Source organism: Lichenostomus cassidix, chromosome 10, assembly GCF_008360975.1.
Source record: "Lichenostomus cassidix isolate B80296 chromosome 10, HeHo_3.0, whole genome shotgun sequence".
Classification (NCBI taxonomy): Eukaryota; Metazoa; Chordata; class Aves; order Passeriformes; family Meliphagidae; genus Lichenostomus; species Lichenostomus cassidix.
Window position 1 is genome coordinate 467,223 of NC_139491.1, and position 22,735 is coordinate 489,957.

At 49.6% G+C, this 22,735-nt stretch overlaps 2 protein-coding genes across 2 annotated transcripts; both read left to right on the forward strand.

Annotated features, from left to right (window-relative positions):
- The first annotated feature begins 31 nt into the window (after nt 1-31).
- On the forward strand, nt 32-6,861 carry CTSH (cathepsin H). The gene is made up of 12 exons (XM_085070183.1): nt 32-253; nt 439-470; nt 540-645; nt 738-808; nt 1,236-1,340; nt 1,617-1,703; nt 2,290-2,345; nt 3,413-3,494; nt 3,574-3,642; nt 4,044-4,150; nt 5,825-5,950; nt 6,077-6,861. The coding sequence occupies exons 1-12, from the start codon at nt 181-183 to the stop codon at nt 6,150-6,152; spliced, it is 990 nt and encodes a 329-aa protein (XP_084926309.1). The 5' UTR covers nt 32-180; the 3' UTR covers nt 6,153-6,861.
- Nucleotides 6,862-7,097: 236 nt separating this feature from the next.
- On the forward strand, nt 7,098-22,353 carry BLM (BLM RecQ like helicase). The gene is made up of 21 exons (XM_085070171.1): nt 7,098-7,310; nt 7,386-7,996; nt 9,127-9,307; nt 9,743-9,855; nt 10,207-10,339; nt 11,257-11,972; nt 12,659-12,835; nt 13,175-13,293; nt 13,936-14,049; nt 14,795-14,893; nt 14,981-15,129; nt 15,413-15,519; nt 16,274-16,434; nt 16,864-17,059; nt 17,749-17,939; nt 18,794-18,941; nt 19,279-19,478; nt 20,212-20,404; nt 20,539-20,661; nt 21,005-21,212; nt 22,027-22,353. Exons 1-21 carry the CDS (start codon nt 7,213-7,215, stop codon nt 22,208-22,210), a joined length of 4,221 nt encoding a protein of 1,406 aa, XP_084926297.1. The 5' UTR covers nt 7,098-7,212; the 3' UTR covers nt 22,211-22,353.
- The last annotated feature ends 382 nt before the right edge of the window (nt 22,354-22,735 follow it).

Here is a 22,735-nt window from a genome sequence, read left to right on the forward strand (position 1 = left end):
GTGCCGCTGCCCCGCCCAGTTCAATAGCCCCGCCCGCCCCGCTGCCCCGCCCCCTTGCACGGATTCGGCCTATTTCGGCTCCGTTCGGCGCGGCTTGTCCTGGGTCGGCTCCGCTCGGTCCCGTCCGTCCCGGTTCGGCTCGGCTCGGCTCGGCTCGGCTCGGCTCGGCGCGGCCCGGCCATGGGCTGGCCCGTGCTCCTGACCGCGGCCGCGCTCCTGCTCCCCGCCGCCGCCTGGGAGCCCTCAGCCGAAGGTAGGTGGGCACCGGGAGGGCAGGAGGCGCCTTGGCACGGCCTGGCCTGGGCCGGCTCGGCTCGGCTCGGTGCCGCTCAGCTCGGCCCCGGGCCGGCCAAGCCACCCGTGCGCTGCCCGGTGCGGGGGGGAGGCGGCGGCAGAGCCGCTCCGGTGCCGGCGCTGATCCCCCGTTGTGTCCTGCAGAGGAGCAGCTCTTCAAGGCCTGGATGCTGCAGGTGAGGCTCGCAGGGCCGGCCGGGGCTCCCCGGGAGGTTGGGCTGTCCTGACGCGCCGTGTCCCCGCAGAACGACCGGCGGTACGGCCCGGACGAGTACCCGCGCCGGCTGCGCATCTTCCTGGACAACAAACGGCACATCGAGGAGCACAACGCCGGCAACCACAGCTTCCAGAGTATGAGCTCCGATCCCTGCCCGGCCTCGGCCCGTGCCGGCTCTGAGCGCAGAGCCGCCTTGAGCAAAGTGTCCCCTTTCTCCCCATTCTAGTGGGCCTGAACCAGTTCTCGGATCTGACCTTTGCTGAGTTTAAAAAGCTGTACCTGTGGAGTGAGCCCCAGGTAAATGCTGGGAGTATGGGTGGGCAGGGAAGGAGGGGTCGAGGGTACTCTCTGAGTGGGGCTTCTGCAGTGACCTGGGCCAGCACCCATCGCTGTGCTGCCTGCAGTCCACTTTGATAAGGTCACGTCCTGTGCCACCAGAAGCAGGGTAAGAGCAAGGGAAGAACCCTCTTCCCCACCCTCATGGCTTCCAGCTGCCTTGACCCTGACTCTAGCTGAGCTGTCACTTCTGCTGTCAGCTCCCTGAGCAGCCGGAGCACTGCAGCCAGGGTTACAGGCTGGTGGTCCCCTCCAGAGCTGGCCCTGGGCTCCCTGCTGCAGTGGCCAGTGTGTGCAGGCTGGTCACCAATCCCTCCAGCTTGGGGAAGGTGGCTGTCACGGGCCACTGGCCTGGCAGCTGAGTACAGCCCTCCCACCTCTCTTGCAGAACTGCTCAGCCACCAAGGGGAACTTGCTGCGCAGCTCTGGGCCATATCCTGACTCTATCGACTGGAGGAAGAAGGGAAATTTTGTGACACCCGTGAAAAACCAGGTGAGGAGTGTGTGACATGCCCAGAGCAGGGCAGGAGAGGGACTGATGGCTGCAGGCAGGAGCAGTGCTGGGTGCCTGTGTCACAGGGGAACTCCCCTGGAGCTGCTCCATGCCTGCCGTGCGCCCTGGGCAAGGGCTGAGCAGATGGCCATGCTCAGCTGCCTGTGGGGAGTGGAGGCTCTGCACTCCTGCCGTGCCCCTCTCCCTCAGTGTTTTTGGGAGGCTGGGGAGCCTGCAGCACATTCTGGAGCTGTTCCTCTCCTGTTGCTAATACAGGGTGTGTGTGGGAGCTGCTGGACCTTTTCCACCACGGGCTGTTTGGAGTCTGCTATTGCCATTGCCACGGGAAAGCTGCTCTCTCTGGTAAGAGATTTTCCTGGGCTTGGGCAAAGTCCTTTTTGGAGCAGGATGAAGCCAGAGGGGCTGGAGGCTGCTGGGAGCAGGAGTGAGGAAAGAAGCTGTGCTTGGCCTTGCCAGCTGGCTGGGGCCTCTTGCTGCAGGCAGCACACTGGGACACTTGATTTTTCAGCTCCCAGAGGATTTATATTCCTGAAGGACTAGACAGTAGCCACTTACACAATTTATCAGAATGACTGAGGGCTGGGTATGTTAAAAACAAACCTGACCTTTGAAAGAAATCTCAGCCAGTGCTTCTGTCAGGGGAACAGATTCCTGGCAGGGGTGAGGAGGAATGCCTCTGGCAGCTGGGACATTCCAGGCTGCTGTGTCCAGCTCTTCCTTGTCCACCTCCCTGGGACATAGGAACCATTTCCAGGTGACTCCCAGTGGGTGATCTAGTTGCTGCATGGGTAAACCAGTGCTGTGGTTGTTGTTACAGCCAGGTGCACAGATAAATCAATTCTCAGTTCCTGCTCTGTGGTTGCTTTTTGTGTCACTTACTCTGAATGCAGGTGTGAGATAATCTCTGACTCAAAACCCTTCTCTGCAGGCGGAGCAGCAGTTGGTTGATTGTGCTCAGGCTTTCAACAACCATGGCTGCAGTGGGTAAGTCAGAGAGGGTCAGAAAACGGAAATTAGAGTATCTTACAATCTGTGATTGACAGCCTTCCTCAAGATCTAGTGTCAGGATACTTCCACATCATGGAATAGCTTTTGGAATTGGCTGCAATGTGCCAGGGGAAACGGTTTTGGATTTGGTTACTTATTTTAATTTCACCCTCCCTAGAGGTTAGGATGTTTCACTAAATCTCCAGCATTTCCCAACCTCTGTTGTTCCTCATTTGCTAGTTTTTATCTGAGACGTTTTTCAATATCTCCTGACACAGCAGCCACGGGCTGGGCCCTGATGGGCTCTGGAAGAGCAAGGGGATTTCTTCCCCTGCATCATGTGCATCTCATGGCACCAACAAGAACCCACAGAAACCTTAGCTTCCCCTTTGAGAAGTTCCTCCTGCCATTGCTAGAGAAGGCAAAGAACTGAGCTTTTTAACAACTTCTGTTTTCTGTGAGATAAACAGTCCCAGAGAGATGCTCAGAGCTGAGCAAAGCCACTCCCAGTGCTTTTTACTTTTCTTGTGACTCCTCCTTAGGCGTTTCCACATTAGCACTCCCTGATTATGCTCTCTTTTCTTCCCTCCTGAGATGTGCTTCTGGAAGGTGGCCAGGGAAGGGAGCAGCTGCTTGCTGGAGATGTGGGTCCCTCATCCTCCCCCAGCCAGGCTGGGCAGAGGGCACCAAAAAACACCTTTCAGCATGTGAGGCTGGTGCTGTGTGGGCCAGGTCATCTCCTGCCATCAGGGCTCCTGGTGTTCTTGCCCAGGGATTTGGCTCCTGGAGAATGAGGTCTGACCATGCCAGACAGTGTGGTGGGCCAGGCCTAAATCCCAGGCAGGGAGACACTGCAGGAACAGAGTGGAGTTTGTGCCTTGGAGGTTCTGGGGCAGACACTGCCCTTCCCTGTCTCCCTGGCTGGTGGGAATGGTCTGCAGAGGGGGGAATGTTGATGGCTGTGCTCTGCAGAAGCTGGAATGTTACAATCCAAATTCATCATTACCATCCTAATTAATTGCTGCCATCCTAACTGAGCTGTGCTCTGGCTGTGTGTCTTGCAGGGGGCTGCCGAGCCAAGCCTTCGAGTACATCCTGTACAACAAAGGGCTCATGGGGGAGGACAGTTACCCGTACCGGGCCAAGGTATTCCCCGTGCAGCCCAGGCCAGTGCAGCAGAGCAGGGCCTGGCACAGGCTCCAACAGCTCCTCTCTGTCCCCACAGAATGGCACCTGCAAGTTCCAGCCAGAGAAAGCCATTGCCTTTGTCAAGGACGTCATCAATATCACGCAGGTAAGGCCTCAAGGGCTGCCTTTCCAAACTTCCAGGCTGTGCCAAGAAGGCGCTGGGATGCCCAAGGTGTGCTGGGCTCTGCACCTGGAGCTGCAGCCTGTGTGCTCCTGGGAGAGAACAGCTCCACCTGTGCACACTCCTGCTCTCCTGCACACCTTTTGGAAGGTGGCACCAAGGAAGCATTGGAGCCAAAATACAGGCACGGGGTTTCTGCCTGCTTCCCACAGTGGGTGCACCTCCCTGCTGGGACAAAGTCCCAGTTCTCATCTTACAACTCAGCACTTGATTCCTTGTCTACATGCAGGAAGCCAGGGTTACCCATCCCCCTGTGCCCTGGCTGCTGCACCTGGACTGGTCCCAGCACAGCCAGATGATGGATGGCCCTGGATCCTCTCTTGCAGTATGATGAGGACGGCATGGTGGAAGCTGTGGGGAAGCACAACCCAGTGAGCTTTGCCTTTGAGGTGACGAGTAACTTCATGCACTACAGGAAAGGAGTGTATTCCAAGTGAGTGTGTGAACCTGGCGGGTGAGGGTGAGGGGAAGGTGTAGGGCTGCAATCACATGCATCCCTGTTTCTCCTGCTGGATGCAGGAACATTGCACTGCATTCCCACACTTCCTTTTAAATGGAAAATAGAAAAAAATGAGCTAATGGAGCCTTGATTTACTGGTTCCCAAGAAGGAGGGATGAGAGTGCAGCACAGGGAGGAGGGGCTGCTTGCTAGGAACCTGTCCAGCCTGGAGACCAGATTGTGGTGGAATGAAGGTCAGTGAGTCAGGGAGCTTGGGAGACTCTCTGCAGCTCACCACAGGACTGGAGGGGCTGTTGTAGGCTGATCTATATCTGAGCTGGGATAGTGGCAGGCTCAGCCCAGCTGTGGTAGCTGAACACATCTGGTTGCTTAGGGCAAACCCCAGCCAAAGTGGATTTTCTATGGTATTAGGGGAGCTCTCCAGTGCCAGAGCTCAGAGAGGTGGTGGTGAGGAACATGGCTGCCCTCACACTGCCCCACACCTGAGCTGGAACCTCTGCAGGTTGAGCTTTTAGACAGGTCCTGCATTGCTGCTCTCTGCAGGGCAGGTTCTGCAGCACCTCACCTCAGTCCTGTCAGGTAGGAGGAACAGCAGAGAGAAAAAACAGCAACATGAAGTGACCCAGCAAGTCCTGAGTGTGGAGTCAGCTCCATGGCCAGGGCAAAAAGCCACCTAAAAGGCTGATCATTGTACATTGGAAAGATGAGAGCTGGCTGCCAGGACAGATGCTGTTAGCCCAGGAAAGGGGAGAGTGCATGTTTGGAGAAATAGAAAAATACTTTGGAGTAATGAACCCTCAGTCACTTAGAACTGCAGGGAAAATGAAAGTCTGAGCCCGAGGGATCTGCCCCAGGGAGATCTTGGGAAGGAGCAGGTGGTGGTTCCAGTGGCTGTGCTGAACCAATAGCCAGTGATGCCAGAGGTAGGTGGCAGCCCTGGGCAGGTGTGGGCTGTGAGGGCAGGGACATGGTCTGAAGAACATGCCAGGAGCACTAATCCTGTGGATTTACAGTCTAAGGTGGATTTAAAGTCAGAGTGCATGGAATAATTGATGCTCCAGTGCTTTCAGCCCAGAGCAGCTGTTAACACGTAGAAAAAAAGAAAATCTGAGGTGGGGATTATTGATCTTTTCCTGTGCTGCAGTTTGAAAATGTATAAAAATAGATGCTGTCGAGGTGGGAGCATGTAGCATGAGCTGTGTTGTTTCATACCACAGGCAGCAGCTTTCAGCAAGTGCAGTTTAAAAGCTGGAAATTTAGAGGAAACACATATTTAGACCCAAGAGCTTGCTGTTCCTGTGCAAAAAATGGAACAGTACCCTTGAACTTCAGGGCAGAACAAACCATCACTAAGAGCTGCTGCTTTCCATTGGGAAAATTCCTTTGCTCAGTGTTTTCACTGTAGCTTGTCTTGGTGGGGCAGGAGCTCCAAAGTCCATGGACTCCCTAACTCCAGAAATGGCTGGTAATTTCAGAGTGGGAAAACACAGCAGTGTCTCCTTTCCTTGGCTTCCTTGCCTGCTCTCCACAGCTGGGAGTGCAGAGCATCACACAGTTCTGTTTGCAGAGTGCAGTCGAGACTGCTGGCCTGACTAATCCCTGACTAATTCCAGGCTGCTGTTCACACATCTGTTATTTTCCCTGCAGCCCACGCTGTGAGCACACCCCTGACAAGGTGAACCACGCCGTCCTGGCCGTGGGCTATGGAGAGGAGAACGGGACTCCTTACTGGATCGTCAAGAACTCCTGGGGCCGCCTGTGGGGCATGGAGGGGTAAGGGGGCCCTGGTGCCCACCATGCCCTGCCTGCTCCTCTGCCAGGGCTTCCCCACCCTCGCCTGCTGGGCTGGCTCTGCCAGAGGAGGGCATGCTCACTCACACCCATTCCTCTCTTTTTTAGGTATTTCCTCATTGAACGAGGCAAGAACATGTGTGGTCTCGCTGCGTGTGCCTCTTACCCTATTCCTCAGGTGTAGGAGGGCAGTGCACAGGGGCACAGGGCTGGAGGGACTGGTGGTGTTCTGATTTCTGCAATGAGTGCTGCAGTGACGAAAGGGAGAGCGAGGTGAACGCCTGCCTGCTGAGAGCTGCTCCCTGCTGAAAGCTGTTCCCTGCAGGCAGCTTCCTTGGCTTGCACACACCTCCTCAGCAGCAATGCCTGCTCTCCTCGGCCCCACAGCCGTGCTCTGTGCTGGTGCCAGGCTCCTCCTGCTGCTGGCAGCCTGTGCCCAGCTGTGCTCCATCCTCCTGTCCCGACAGGACACCTGGGGAGCAGCAGGGCTGCTGGAGTGCTGGGAAACCAGAGAGTCACCGACTTGGGGCACACTGAGCTCCCTGTCCTGCAGGTGGCTCTTTTGCATTCACCAGGTGTAAATTTTATCGATTTTTAAATTTCCTTTGAAGGCAACTTCCCTGTTCTCTAAAGGAAGGATGAGTGCTGTGATTTGTACACTTTATCAATTCTCACGAAATGTCTGGTATTTTTTGTATTAAAAAAATAGGGTATTTTAATGCACATAGAGAAGAAATGGGTGATTTTTCTTTAACCTGTCAGTGAAGACGGGAGAACCTCGGTGCTGAGTGTGAACAGGCGCTGGGGAAATGAAGCCGGATTTGAGCAGAGGCACGTCTGTGTTATTTCACGCTGAAATCTGCCACTGACAATAAAGCTGCCTCATCACAGGAGCGGTGGTGTGAGCTCTGAGCGGGGGCGCTGAGGGGCTCCGGCCTCCCTGCGCAGTGCAGCGCGCCCCAGGACGGCGTGAGGCGCCGATCGCTCCCCGGGGTTACCGAGCGGCGCTCCGGAGCGGGGCCGAGGCGGGGCGCGGCCTGAGGCAGCGCCGCCATTTGCCCGGAAACGGCGGGGCGAGGCATGCGCCTGTTTCCGCCATAGCGCACGCGTACGTCACTTCCGCCCGGCCGCCTCCACCCAATGCGGGAGCGAGAGGCGTTTTGGCGCCGAATGCAAAGCGCGCGCGGCGCGGGCAGGACGCGGGTCCCGCGCAGAGCGCCCCCTGGCGGCGGGGCGGCCCCGCGATGGCGGCGGTGCCGCAGAACAACCTGCGGGAGCAGCTGCGGCGGCACTCGGCCCGCGGGGCTCTCCGCGCCCCGGCACCGCCCCGCGACCGCCCGCCGTGAGTACCGGCTGTGGGCAGCGGGCAGGGCGGCCGCAGCGGCCGGCGAGTGACGGGCATCTCCTCTCTTTGCAGGGGCTTCACCTTCAGGAAGGCGCCGCGGGGCCTCGCCGCCGCCGCGGTGCTGAGGGACAAGGATGTGAACACCTCCCTGGCCGCGCCCGCCTCGGCCCTGCCGGACAGCAAGGCGCCGTCATGGGGCTGCGTTCCCCCCCGCAGCCCCGGCCCTCAGCCGGCCTGTGCGGCTCCCGAGGCGTCCAAGGCTCCCGCGGCGAGGGCGGGCAGCGCTGCTCCCGCCGGCAAGGCCGGTGCCGCTTCTGCCGCCAGCGCCGTTATCACCATCGGCGATGAGTGGGATGATATCGACGACTTTGACCTGTCGGGAATTGAAAAGAAGTTCTCCCGGCCGCCCGTCGTGTCCCCCAAGGGGCCGCGAGTGCCCCGCAGGGATGCCCCGCGGCAGAGCGCCCGGCCCGGCCCGCCCGGCAGCGCGGGGCAGGACAAGCGGCTCGGCAGCCGCGGCGGGGAGGCATCGCCGGAGGCCGAGCAGCGACCTTGGTCACAGGAGTCCCTCATCTGCCTGGAGGACTCGGCTCCCTGCGGGAACGCGGCTGCGGGGGACAGTCTGTGGGAGGAGTCGCCTGCTGACCCCGTTCGGCATGCGGAGAGCGCGGGGGCTCGCCCAGGTAATGGGTTATTGAAGGTACCCCTGAGCTGGAACAAAACCTGTGATTGCACACAGAGAGCTTGGCTGCTCAGCAGTCAGAGGGAGTTTCGTGCTCCTGGCTGACAAGCAGCCCTGGATTTCATTTAGGTTCCTGGATTTCCTTTTGGGTACCCCAGCCTGGGAGCAGTGCAAGCGTTCTGCAGCTGCAGGAGTAGCAGCCACTCGTCTGCTGGAGTCATAAGACTTCCCACCTGGCATTCCTGAAATGATCAATGACTTGCAAGGGTTGAGGAGAGAAAAGCAGTTTTAAAATTCATATGGAAGAAACATAAGGTCATCTTATACCTGAATGAAATATTAAAAGAGAAAAAGTGATCTCTCTCCATTTTCAATACAAACATAATAAGCACCCTAAAAGAACTCCCTCAGTTATGATCATAAAATCCTGCTTGCTATTGCTTTGGCAGCTCTGTCCCACAGAACTGCTCTATTTTAGATTCCTTACCTGCTGTGTTTTGAAACTTTGGACTTTTATTTGGGAAATTGACATGTTTATGCAACTGAATAACATCAAAGAGTGTTCTTAGATGCTGCCTTAAACTGAATGGTGAAAAGATTTGTGAACTGTATTTCTGTCCTTAATATTTTGTTGTCTTTTCCATTCTCTGTGAAATTAATTTTAATACGTTAATGATATTGACCTTTCTTGGTAGGATTTGTCTTTTAAGACACAATTCATGTACATTTACCTTCCAGTTCCAGTATAGGGACTGTGCCTGCAGATGAGTCTGCACTCTTTTAAAGCTAGGATTTAAAATAATAGGAGCTTCTTATAGAAATATGTTTTTATGTAAATACTTCTAATAGAAAATTATTGGAGAAAAATAGATCTCTTCAGTGTTTCCCTTCTGCCAGGGACAGGTGACTGTAGGTTTAGCTGTATCACTTTTCCACTTAAATGAGGGTTTGTGGGGTTTTGTCTGTCTGTTTTTAGGGAGAGAAAAGGGAGCAGTAAGTTTTGTCCTCTAAAAGTCAGAAACTGTGTCAAACAAGTGTTTTGAAAACTGGCTGCTGATGTTCCCCCTCTTCTGTTTGTAGCAGGCTGAATGTACAGTGTTACCCAGCAATATTAATCCACTTCTCTTGCAGCTGCTGGTGCTGAAGGCAGTCAGGGCCAGGAGCCCCCGAGGGCTGGGAAGAGCCCCTCAAAACTGGATGAGGTCACCGGGCCATTGGCAGCTGCTGAACTCGAGGAGGATGACCTGGACATCATCCCTCCCTCTCCCGAGGAGGAGTTGCCTCCTTTCTCCCCTTCTGTGCAAAGCATCAGGTGAGCAGAGCTCACTGCTAAAACCATCTGTCTGTTGCATGATTAGCAAAGTACCAAAAAAAGACCTGAAACTCCTGCTTGTTAAAAAGGTACAGATTGAGTTTATGTCTCTTTGCTGCTTGGCAAGTTAATGGTTGGCAGTTGCAATTATTGTTTTATCAAATATGAATTTTATGGCTGATGTTTCAGGTGACTTTCACTTCAGAAAAAAAGCAGAATTATTTTTGTAGTGGGATGGGAGAAAATTACTGGAGCAAGATTCTCCACACTGGTACACAGGATGAGTGACTGCTCAGCTCTTGGGGTCTACCTGAGCCTTCAGGAGTTTATATTTCACAGACATCTTAAATCCTGTTGTTCTGTGGAAATGCCTCAACTTACAGATATCCGATGTAGAGACATACAGATATAATTAATTTCTTTTGGTGTTACCAGTACTTTCAGAGAGTCTCCCACTGGTGGAAGGTGCACATCTGGCAGCTCTGAGCCCAGCCAGGAGAAGATTCCAACAACACATCCTGGAGGAGATCCCAGTGCAGGGGATTCAGGTACACAAAATGTTTTGGAATTTCATATCTCCAGTTTTGGGGATAGTTTGCAACTATTTATTATCCTGTGTAATCCAAGAGCATTACCTAACAGATGGAGAATTACTATCTATAGCTGGATAATTGACATAAATAGATGGATTATAGACAGATAATAAAAGGGACAAAAATATGTAGATTTGTTGAGTTCCTGCACACAGAAATAGTTTCTTTATGCAAAGGGACTAAAAATATATTGGAAGTAAATTATTTAGACTGACTTACTGTAATGTACTGTCCTCTGGGAGCGTGGTACCCTCTTGACACATATTCTGATGGAAATGCCTGTGCTGACCTTGCTCCCTGTGCCAGGTGAAGCTGTGCCAGTGGCCCCGCAGCTGTACGGAGTCATGGAGGCCATCTGTGAGCTGGTGGATGCCATTCCCCTGCAGGAGCTGCAGGCCCTGCGCTGTGCCAAAGCCCTGCTCCAGCACAGGGACCTCAGGTAGGCTGGCAGAGCTCTGTGTGCAGCAGGGAACTGCCTGCAGGTGTCCCCAGCACACTGGAGAACGAGGCAGGAGGGGCGTTAAAGAGCTAGAAATTGCTGACTGAGGGAAGGAACAAAACGCCCCAAACTGCTGCACGTGTTAGGGGTCACCATGTTCTGCCAGATGGAAGGATCCAGTTCCACAGTCAGTCTGAGAGGTGCCTGGCACCAGGTGCTTTTTGAGAAACAGGTGATGGGATGTCACCTGCCAGGTGTCCTCCTTGGTTCTTGTGCCACAGGCATCCAGTTGATGTTGTCTTCCCTCTTGCTGACTGCAGGGATGTTGATTTCCTAATATCCCTGAACTTGTCATCTTCCAGTGTAATTATTGCTGCCACAACCTGCTGCTTTGCCTCCTGCATCATCTGATGGCACAACACATGGACAAAGTATTAGGAGTAGGGATTTTGGTTAGATTTTTCCTGGACTGGGACTATGAGCTTCTGTAAATGTTCTCAATACAAAAACTTGCTTTATTTCTCATTGCTGTAGTCAGACTTAGTCTTTAGAAAGTACCTAAAACTATGATTTGGTTCAGGCATTTTTTTAACTTCTGGTTTTGCCTCTAAGGATTTTTTTTTAAAATGTTCTGCCTTGCCTGGATCTGTTCCTTGCTTTTAAGAGTTCTTTTATGTCTGTAGTGATGATGTTGTAATTTTGTCATTAGTTTCTTCTGGTGGTATTCTCTATTCCCTAGATTTGTTTGAAATCATTTTCAAACATGGTGACTCAGAACACGATGGAACCACCATATGTTAATATGTTTAATAGCAGTGAGACAAAACTGTTTAATGAATGTTGTAGAACTTGGTAACTCATTGCTTGTGACTCAATATATTCTTTTTCCTTCTTCCTTCCCTTGTCATCTCTTCCAGGAGAAAATTGCTGGCTGCTTCTGTCAGTTTGAACCAAAATGGCATAAAGACCACTTTTCCTAGAAGCTGGACATCTCCCATGGAGCAGGGCCCTCATGCCCGTCGTAGTTCTGGTCCAGGTCCTGCTCCAAGTTGGAGCTTCAGTTCTGACAGAAATTCCCCTAAATCCACAAACATCCCATCGGTGCTTTCTGTCCATTCCAGCAGCTTTTCTGCCAAAACAAATCAAACCTTGGACACCTCTTGTGCCTCAAAGCAAAGTGCTGAGGAGCTCCCCTGCCCAGGAACTGCAGAGCTGCCTTTTCCCAAGGGAAGTGGTAGGGAGGGAGCTTCCCTCAGGCTCAGCCTGCAGTCCTCTGACAGCAGCTGGGACAAAAGTCCAGGAATGAGGACTGGGAATCACCCCCTGACCAGCACAACCCTGAGGGCTCAGAGCACAGCTCCCACTGCCAGCCCTGCAGAGAACAGCTTCGGTACAAATGATCCTGACTTTGATCTGGATCACTTTGACATCGACGACTTTGATGAGGACTGGGAGAGCTCGGTGGCTGTTTCAGCACCTGAGGCACCATCGACGCCGTTGGGTCAGCCTGTCAGGGAAGGGCCACCTGCCAGATCCCTCCTGTCCAAGATTATGTCCAGAGCCAAAGGGTCAGCTGTGGGATCCAATCCTGCTCTGAAGCCAGGTTTCTCGATGGCGACAAAGAAACCTCCAGGTAAATTATATGAGGATTCTTGGGGTTTTCCATTTTTAAATTATTATTTACTTTTTCAATCTAAGACCAAGTAACTACTACAGCTCACATCAATGCCTTTTGTTTCTGTGAAAGTTTCTTTTGGTTCCTCTTTGCAAAGTCATCTTGGTTTTTTTTTCTCTCCAATTGATGCCAAACTTGAATATTCCCTTCTTGTGCGGGTTTCAGGCTGCTGGAAGAGGAAGCTGCTAAAATCGGAAAGGAGGGTGTTTCTGTGTTTTAATTAAATCATGATTCTGCAGTTTTTAATTCAAAGCTGTTCAATCGTTTTCACTGCATAATGTTATAAAATGGGTTTGTGGAAGCAAACTCAAAACCCCTTGGGGCCAGGGTTGGTCAGTGTCATTTCGGGTTACTGTAGGAACATGGTGAAAGGGGAGGTGAAAATCAGAGCCACGGAAAGTTTTGGGGTAGAAGAGAACTTAAAAATCATCTCATTTCACCCCCTGCCATGGGCAGGGACACCTTCCACTATCCCAGGCTGCTCCAAGTCCTGTCCCACCTGGCCTTGGACACTGCCAGGGATCCAGGGGCAGCCACAGCTGCTCTGGGCACCCTGTGCCAGTGCCACCCCACCCTCACAGGGAGCAATTCCTTCCATAAGTTGCTGTCATAACTTACTCTAAGTACATTTTTTTGTGTCCTAGATCCAGTGGTTCATAACCCTGCACTGGAGCGTTTCAGAGGTATGAAATTTCCCCATTCTGAAGAAATGAAGAATGTATTTCACAAAAAGTTTGGATTGCACTGTTTCCGGACAAACCAGCTGGAGGCCATCAATGCTGCTCTGTTGGGGGAGGATTGTTTCATCCTCATGCCCACAGGTATGTCCCCCTGTCACAGGGTACAGGCCTGCAGCTTCTTTTGCAAGCTTTGGGACAAGCTTTTCCCTTCCCCTGTGCCCTTGTGCTGCTGCAATTCCAGGGCTGCAGGATTTCAGGAATATTGTTGCACTGGGATATTTTGAGTGAGGGGATTGAATTTCTGCCTTGCAGAATAATTCGCATGGTAACTCTTCATTATCCTACAGGCATCACTTTGTGGCAGGCATTGCTAGAAATGTATTGTTTCCAAAAGTGCTGTAAAATGGAAAGTAAGAAATAGATCTCCATCCCTTTTCTCTTGATATCCAACACTTGCTGTGTTCTGTCTCGTCCTCACAGGAGGTGGGAAAAGCTTGTGCTACCAGTTACCAGCCTGTGTGTCTGCTGGGGTCACTATTGTTATCTCTCCACTGAGGTCACTGATCATCGATCAGGTTCAGAAGCTGAAGACTTTAGATGTAAGTTCCAGCAGTTTTATTCAGTGAAACTGCAGGTAACTGGATTAGAAATCTGAATTTTTACAGCAAATCTTGTGCCTCTCAAATATAAACTGCATAAATTGATTAGATGGACACTGTGAACATCACAGAAAGTTGCCTAGGAAGAACTAAATTGGATGAACTCGGATGTCTTGGCAGTGTGACCACTGGATTTATTGCTGCTCCAGTGTGTTGGATGTCAGAGCTGTGTTTTCCAGAGCAGATGCTGGCTCTGAGATCCTGAGAATTACAATTACTCACCTAAATGGAGCAGCCTGACTGCAGCGGGAATGAGCACTAAGAGTTCCTGAGTTAGGGAGGTTCTGGAGGTGCTAAACACATTTGGAAACACGATACACAGAGCAGAAGTGCAGGTGCAGATCACAGGATCCCAGAATGGTTTGGGCTGGAGGGGATCTTAAAGTTCATCTTGTTCCACCCCTTGCCAGGGGACACCTTTCCCTAGCCCAGGGTGCTCACATGTGTGTTCCCAAACATGTGTTCCCAAGGCTGACTGCTTAGGAGCTGGTTTGTAATGAGAGGCAGGGCTACATATGGAGCTTCTTCTGTTTTGCCAATATTACAACTCAATATGTATATATTTATATATTGTTAATACAGATTGCTGCAACATACCTGACTGGTGACAGGACAGATGCTGATGCCTCAAAAATCTACATGCAGTTGTCAAAGAAAGACCCTGTCATAAAGCTGCTGTATGTCACCCCTGAGAAGGTCTGTACTTCATCATCAGGTGTAAAACCATGGGGGCTACGAGAGGGGGATTGCTGTCAGGTGTAAAATGCTGCACTCAGAGCAGGCTTCTGGGGCAAAAAATGTTAAACAGTTTTAGATAATTCATATAGCTATATCTATAAGGATATAGCTAATTTCAGTCAGTAATTAGCCAAGAATGAGAACTGAGTATATCTGTACAATGTAATTTCTTCATACAAGCTCCCATGCCCACCTATTTCAATCTATCGTGCTACATAGTAGTGTTACTCACTGTCCAGCAGATACTAAATCCAGGCTGCTCTGAAGAGGGTAATACAGGGAAAATACAGCACTGTCAGAGTGATAGGAGATGGTCAGAGCTTGCCTTGGGCTTCATTATATGCTGCCTTAAAAATATGTTATTGCACAAGAGCTTTGTAAGAGGGGGCTGGTTTGTGTGCTGATGGTGTTTTTTTCTTCAGCATTCTTTCCCCATGTTTACTGACATAAGTAATTTAAATTTACTGAAATTTCCTCAGAATGAGGAGCCTCAGGATAGGTGATCCCAGAACCTGGTGGGAATCCCACACCAGCTGCTTGGTTAAAATGCAGCTGACTGGCATCATCTTCGTGCCTTGAAGATTCCCCTGTGCAGTGCAGGTTAATTTTGCAGCATAGGACACTTGTTTCTGTATTCTGAGTCAGGCCAGACAGTTTTAGCCCAGGTATTTTGGGTCCCAATGTTCCTGGTGATGTGTCCCAGGTGTGTGCCAGCAGCCGACTGATGTCCACCCTGGAGAACCTCTACGACAGGAAACTCTTGGCACGTTTTGTCATCGACGAGGCCCACTGCGTCAGCCAGGTAAAACCTCCACTTGTTTTTACAAATGCCAAAAGACTCAGTTGGAGCATTTTACTCTGTTACACTTAAATTTTGTTTTTCACCCAGTGGGGCCACGACTTCCGACAAGACTACAAGCGGCTGAACATGCTGCGCAGGAAGTTCCACTCTGTGCCCATGATGGCCCTGACTGCCACTGCCAACCCCCGTGTGCAGAAGGACATCCTGAACCAGCTCGAGATGCTGAAACCACAAGTGTGAGTTGCTCAGCAGGTTTCTGAAATGGTTTGTTTGTGCCTCAGAAATTCTGAGTGGAAAAACGCAGTAAAGTAAAAAAATCATAGGCCTTTGTGAAATCCTTGTGTAGCTGTAGCTGATGAAATGAAATGCATGCATGGAATTTAATAGGAGGTATATGCAAAATGTTAAAGTAAGAACTAAAATATTGCCAAACCTTTCCTCACATGATGAAGGAAGCTGTTTAACACAACATAACTGTACCCACAAGGCTGATGAGCACCATGAACTGTCACATTTCAGGTTTACAATGAGCTTCAACAGGCATAACTTGAAATATGACGTGTTGCCCAAGAAGCCAAAGAAGGTGGCGATGGATTGCTTGGAATGGATTAAAAAATATCATCCCCGTGAGTATTGAGCTCACAGCCTTCTGGTGAACCACTTCTCAAGGCAGCAAAAGCTTTTATAATGCTGTAATAATTATATATTTATAAGAAAAGCAAGTTGGAGGTAAAGTGATATTACTGAAAATGGGAATCAGATTTATGTGCATTCTAAAGATAAGAATTCAAGTTAAGATAGAAAAGTAAATTATGGTGATGCTCTTGAGTTAACCTTTCTGGAGCCTGCCAGCGCTTTTAGCATCATGTCTTCAGAGCATAAAGGTCATGCAATATCTTAATTGTTTAATTGTGTTGGTCTGCTTATCTGTAGTTCTCCTTGAAGCTATCTTCAGAGATTCCTCTCTTTCTAGGCTCACTTTGGAGTCCTGCAGCTCCTGCTGCTGCAACCAGACTACACCAAGCTCCCCTCAGAGCTTCTCCAGTGCTGTACTCTCAGAGAACATTGACTGAACTGCTCTAACTCTTGAATTTTATAGTTTTTGTTAGTGTATTCTAAATCCTGAGACTGCACAATACTGATGAGGAAAACATTTCTTTATTCCACCTCACCAAAACCCCCAGAAGTTTGGGTAGGAAAAACTATCAAGACCATCTGATATTAATAAAATGAGTTCTACATTTAAGCAGTTATATCCTTACTTCTGCCTTTATTCCAATAGGGAGAGGTCGGTATCTGCTTGTCAGGTTTGATTGTTGAGCAAGAGAAAGGGAATAAAGCTGTATTGTAGCTCAAATTTCTTTTCCCATCTCTTTGCAGATGACTCTGGGATAATCTATTGCCTTTCCCGGCACGAATGTGACACCACAGCAGCCATCCTGCAGAAGGAGGGGCTGGCTGCCCTGGCATACCATGCTGGCCTCACTGATTCCAACAGGGATCTCGTGCAGCAGAAATGGGTTAACCAGGAAGGATGCCAGGTGAATGAAAACTGGGAAGAGAATTTGGGCACTTTTATCCCTCTTGGCCTGGAAAATGAAAGGGAAGTTATGCAGTGTTACCACCAAATATCTGCAGTATTGAAACTGATCCCAGCAGACCTGCTGGGGCACAGCAGCCACCTTTTATTGGGAATTTTATGAATAAAAGGGGTGCTGCTCCAGCAGGGAGGACTTGAGCAGTGCAGTGGCATGCTGCTGTGCAGAGATTGGAATTTGGGGTTTTCCCTGTGTCTGGAGTGGCACCTTGGACAGGAGGGGAGGTGCTGTTTTGGACTTGTTTGGCGCTGTTACAACTGGCATTCTGGGTCCTCCAGGTTTCCTAATCCAGGTCACTTGTCTGCTTTCCATGCAGTGCTGCAAGAATAATTTCCATAATGTATGTCTAGAGCATTATAATTTCCTTCCTAGGTGATATGTGCAACAATTGCCTTTGGAATGGGCATTGACAAACCCGACGTGCGCTACGTTATCCACGCATCCCTTCCCAAATCCATAGAAGGTTACTACCAGGAGTCTGGCAGAGCTGGGCGGGATGGAGAGATGTCTCACTGCCTGCTCTTCTACAGCTACAGTGATGTGACCAGGCTGAGAAGGCTCATCATGAGTGAGTTCTCCTCAAGGAACTTGGAGATGACATTGCAGCAGTCACATTGTCACTAGTCTCATTTAGCCTGTGTTATTTCTCTTTTACAAGTGACGTGGATAGTTCAGTATTGCAAAGAGGGGAGAACTGGAAATCTTTACCTGGATGGTTTTCATTCAGATGGCAACAGCAGGCTTTTTATCACTTGTACTTAATTTTACTCAAAACCACTTTGCTTCACAGAATCATGGAATTGTTAAGGTTGGAAAAATCTTTAAGATCATCAAGTCCAACTGTCAGACCAGCTCCACCCCCCTGTTCACCACTAAAGCATGTCCTCAAGTGCCACATCCACATGTTTTTTGAATACTTCCAAGGATGGTGACTCTATCCAAGACATCCCATGCCAGGGCTTTGCTATGCTTTCCATGAAGAAACTGTTCTTGATACCTAATCTAAACCTCTCCTGACACAACTTGAGGCCACTTCCTCTCATCTTGTCACACATACCCTTCTCTTGACTCTTGTCATTCTAGGCTTATTTCCCTTTCCATTTTCTAGAACTTCAGAGATAAAACCTGTCCTACATCAGTTCTGTACTAACCCACTCATCTTTTTTTAAGCAAAGCCAGTATTGCGTTTTGGCTGACAGTCCATGAAAGCACAGAGGTGCAGCTTTAACAAACACCACTGAATTTACTGTGTTTCAGTGGAGAAGGATGGGAACAGCCACACGAGGCAGACCCACTTCAACAACCTGTACAGCATGGTGCACTACTGTGAGAATGTGGTTGAGTGCCGCCGTGTCCAGCTGCTCGCCTACTTCGGGGAAACCAATTTCAACCCCACCTTCTGCAAAGATCACCCAGAAGTCATTTGTGATAACTGCAGTAGAAAGAAGGTGAACCCCACAAGTTTTATTTGTAGAGCTGTTAAACTGATTTTGTATTTAGTTGCATGAAAAAGAGCTTATGTGACCTTTGGGAAGGCAAATGGAGAAAAGGAATAAATGTCCTATATTCTTGGGATGCTTCTAGTTATTTTCAGGGTTTAACCATGGACTTGTGATGCTCCTGTTCCTGTCAGAGGCACAAGGATGGTCCTAATATCAGATCCACTGCAATGGCTATGGGGAAATCCCTTCAGCTCCTGTTCTAATGTTTTCAGGGCAGTTTTGTGCTGCCAGAGCAGCATGAGGGCCACGTGAGGTGTGCACTGCTGGAGGCGATCCAAACATTTGTGGTTATGCATGAGCAGAAGGGAAGGCTGCTGTTGAGGCAGGCAGGCAGGGGAGGGATCCTGATCAGTTTTGTACCTGTTGATATTGCCATGTTTGAAGCATTCCCTTATATTATAGCTGTGATGGGAACCAAATTTGACCAGGGTAACACATCTTCAGTCTCATTAAAATGCATTTTGGAAGTGTAGGTTCTAGAGCATGACAGGCTAATTACAAGAATGCTTTCCAAATGATTTACCTTGATTCCCAGTATTTACCCAGCAATCTTGCACCTTACTCTACATAAATAACACCATGGAGATTATATACAATCAGTTGGACTGGTTTTGTATTATCACATCCAGAATCCCTGTGATTGTATCACTGTAGGTTACTAACTAGGAAATCACTGTTTCTTTATTTGGAGCAAACTCAATTCACAGCTGAGAAAAGCTCAATAATGAAAACTGAGGTTGTCAGGTTGGATTAGGGCAGAAACACATAATGGCACGTCCTGATCAAGTCTGATTTAACAGGATTATAAATCAAGGAATGTGACAGAGGATGTGAAGAACATCGTGCGGTTTGTACGGGAGCACTGCGGGCAAGTGGGGAGGATGAATGGGAAGAGGAATCCAGGCTCTGGCAGGTACACCCTGAACATGATGGTGGACATTTTCTTAGGTGAGTCACTTCTCCTGGAAACTCCTGAATAACCTGGTGCACAGAGCCCTGACTGGGAATCAGGAGGGTTGTGCAATGCCAGCCGGCAGTTGAAAGAACATGTATTTTGAAAAATTAATCTTCCCAAGAATCTCTTGTTGGTAAGTGATCCAAAATAAATGAAACTGAAAATTTAATGCATTCCAGGTTGCTATAGTGATAATATAAGTGTTTTTCTGGTGTTTAAAGACTTTTAAAAATGTGAATAGACTGCCTTGGGAATCTCCCACAGGTCTGTAAATGCACACAAATGTGAGCCTTGTGGTCATGGGCTCATCTTATTCTTTCTGTTGCACAGGTTCAACTAGTGCCAAGATTCAGTCTGGAATATTTGGGAAGGGGGCTGCCTATTCAAGGCACAATGCTGAAAGGCTGTTTAGAAAGCTGGTCCTGGACAGGATCCTGGATGAGGATTTGTACATCACAGCTAATGACCAGGCAGTGGCATATGTCATTCTTGGAGAGAGAGCTCAGGCTGTGCTGGATGGCTCACTACAGGTGTGTAACCATTCAATTTCTTGAAGGCATTGTTTTAAGGAAGGTGCCACAGTTTTCCTGTAGCATATCCCCTCGGGTAGCTTAAGCACAGTTTGCCTCCACCTGAAGTAACTCTACTGGATGCATGGAACAGAATCCAATATACGTGATTCCTAGTCCAGTATTCCAGTAATAATGTTGTGGGGCAAAAAGTCAGTTTGAGAGGCTTGGAGAGGTTTAAATCTTTCTCTTCTCCCCCACCCATCTGATTCCTGCTGGACAATGAAGGAAAGTTCTGACCCCCACAGAAAACTGGCTAGGAAGGAAAGAAGGACCAGCACACCCTTCTGCATTTACTGCTCTATTTTTTCCTAGCCATGGGTGAGATCTGATGGAAGATGCACTTAGGAAGGTCATGGAACAGTCCCAGGTTTCTCGAGGCAATGCCTCCTCTGCATTAGTACTGTGTTTGGAGCAGGGCAGAGCCCACAGCATTACCCCAGTGACCTCTGTTGGAAGCCATCTGGGAACTGGGCTCATGGGAGGTTTTCCTTCTCTCTAACTCTGCCAGCTCTTTGTAGAAGAAACTTGGGGGTTGTTAAGTAGCCTGTGAAAAATTATTTTAAAAAATTATCTTGGGTAAACAGCTTTTTTTGGTCCATCAAAGGATACTTTCTGTTTCCTGTACTGTGTTCCTGCAGTCAAGGTGTGCAGAAACTCCCTGGCAGGAGTTATGGGTGACTCCTTTTAACAGGTGGAGTTCCACGAGACTGAGAGTGCCAGTGCCATCAGAAGGCAAAAGGCTTCCATGGCAAAGATGTCCCAGCGGGAGGAGGTGGTTAAGCAGTGCCTCAGTGAACTTACAGACACGTGCAAAACGCTGGGCAAAGTCTTTGACGTGCATTACTTCAATATTTTCAGTACTTCCACCCTAAAGAAAATAGCAGGTAAGGTCAGGTTTCTCAGAAGTCCTTTGGGGCTTCTGCATAGAGGAGCATGGAAAGGAATTAATTTCCTTTGGGGTATCTTTATAAAAATTTATTTGTTTGACATGTCTGAGGGGTACTTTGTTATGTTACAGAAACCTTGTCCTCAGACATGGAGGTTTTGCTGCAGATCGACGGTGTCACAGAAGACAAACTGGAGAAATATGGTGCAGAAATAATTAAAGTGATGGATAAGTACTCAGAACACTCCATCCCAGGTGTGCTTTGTACCTCAACTTGTACTTCCTGTTCAGTGCCCTTCTCTCCTCCTCTAGCACATGTTTGATTCAGAAGTTACTTTGTTTTGATCACAGATAACTAATTCTTAGAGTTTTATTAATTCCAAAAGGGAGCAATCACTTCCAGAACATACCAAAGTCTTTGCTACCTTCCCACTAGCTAAATTCAGGGTATATCTCCAAAAGCCTGTGGATGGGGCAGTGCAGAGGAGGTGTGGAACAGCCAGGACAGATGTTTTGATACCATCTGTGTGTTCTGGTGGCAGTCTGACTGGCCCAGGTGATACCTTGATTGACTGGTTTTACCTCCCTGCCTGTCTAGAAGATGCTGCCTGCCCGGGTGCAGACACAGCCACGGGGAGCACCGGCTCCCTGGGGAGCGATGCAGAAGCAGAGGATGCAGGTACAACCTCCAGCTATTTTGGCAAGAACACAAACCAAAGGAGGAAGAGGAAACGGCTGCCGAACTCCAGGGACTCCAAGAGGAAAAAGACGAGTGCTGGTGGCAACCAGCAGTTTCAGTCCAGAGGGTACGTGCCTGTGGTCACTTGTCACTTCTCTTTTCCCACAGCAGCATGGTGATGATCCCAGCATTGCAGTTACCCCACTGCAGATTCTTGAGTACGGCTTAAATAATGGTGTTAAAATTATCCAGGTGCCTGGTAAGAACTGCTCTGCTGTGCTTTTCTGCATGTTTGGTTTAAAAAGCTGGTGAGGAAGGATATTTAACAGTTTTCCTCACACTTGACTGCCACAAGCTAAGCAGGGCCACTAAACTTAAGTGTTCTGCCTTAGCCAGCATAAGCAGGCTGACCAGATTCCTTGCTTGAAATCATAAAGAGGTCTTAAAACTTTGAACATTTGGTGGAATAGTTGAACTTCAACTCCTTGTTAATTCAAGTTCTCCCTCTGACTTTATCATGCAAGGCAACACCTTCATCTGCTGTTGGTTGGTCTTGAGCTTCTAGGGCAGATCTGCCACTTTGTGAAGATTTCCCCTTCCCTGCCCCATTTTTCATCATTCTGCTCGTTTTTTGTAGCCAATGGCTTTTCCCAGCTCAGCAGGTTTTGTCCCACCCTTGGCACTTTCCCATCTACTGGAATATCTGTCATTTACTGCTGCTGACTCTGAAGTGTCGCTGTTGCTGCTCACCTTTGGGCACATCCCAGAGCAACAGCTCTACTGTTTGCATTTCAGAGGTAGTTCTGCAGCTATGTGTGTTAAAAAAATTACAAAATGAGTGTTTAGTCCTCTAGAAAATGGAGTGGTGGTGCCTGTGTGAGTGCAAGCTCTTGCAGGGGACGGGGCAGGTGTCACACACACCTTCTCTCTGCTTTTTGCAGTGGCTACAGCAGGTACAGAAGGACCAAGAAGCTGCTGAGCTCAAAGGCTCCATCTTCCTCCAGTGCCAGCTCCACATCCTGCAGCATTGGTGCCACGCAGGGAGCTGCTGGGAAGCTGGGCATGATGGCACTGCCCAAACCCAAATCCAGGAGCTTCCTTCAGCCTTCGTATTCCATATTGTAACTGGAAAATGCAGTTACTGGATGAAAGCAAGTCTCCCAGATGGAATCATTGTTTATTAAATTTTTGTTTCATTTGCTGCTGCTGAACCTTCTGGGACTTATGTATTTGTCGTGTACAAAAGCTCACATGAAATAAATATTTTTAACTTGTCAGTTTATTTGGCCCTTTCTACTTCTGAGTGGTTTTAGAAACCCTCCCCTGTAGGTGACACTCGTGCCTGTGCTCCTGCTCAGGGACATGCTTGGGACTACAGATCCTGGGAGCTGCATGTGCCCGAGCTGTGGCTGCCTCTGTCCTTCTGCCTTGCTGCTGCCTCAGTGCTCCAGAGCTGGAGAGCTGGGCTGCTCCTCTGGAAAGGGGAGTTTGGGAAGCAAAAGGTAATGACCGTTTTTCAGTTTCCCATTTGAGTCTCCAGATCCTGCAACTGGGAGTGCCCAGCCTTGCCCTGGGTGTGGTTTTTTTCAGTTGTTTTTTTCTTTTTAAGCCGTGATCTTGTCAGGACCATGGCACAGGGCCCGGGATCTG

Bases quoted from the DNA above. Each gene is read 5' to 3' on its own strand.
- CTSH (XM_085070183.1), top strand. From the start codon at position 181: ATGGGCTGGCCCGTGCTCCTGACCGCGGCCGCGCTCCTGCTCCCCGCC. The intron at 4,151-5,824 runs GTGAGTGTGTGA...TTTTCCCTGCAG, and splicing joins AGGAAAGGAGTGTATTCCAA to CCCACGCTGTGAGCACACCC. The intron at 5,951-6,076 runs GTAAGGGGGCCC...TCTCTTTTTTAG, and splicing joins CGCCTGTGGGGCATGGAGGG to GTATTTCCTCATTGAACGAG.
- BLM (XM_085070171.1), top strand. From the start codon at position 7,213: ATGGCGGCGGTGCCGCAGAACAACCTGCGGGAGCAGCTGCGGCGGCAC. The intron at 10,340-11,256 runs GTAGGCTGGCAG...CATCTCTTCCAG, and splicing joins CTCCAGCACAGGGACCTCAG to GAGAAAATTGCTGGCTGCTT. The intron at 17,060-17,748 runs GTGAGTTCTCCT...ACTGTGTTTCAG, and splicing joins GCTGAGAAGGCTCATCATGA to TGGAGAAGGATGGGAACAGC.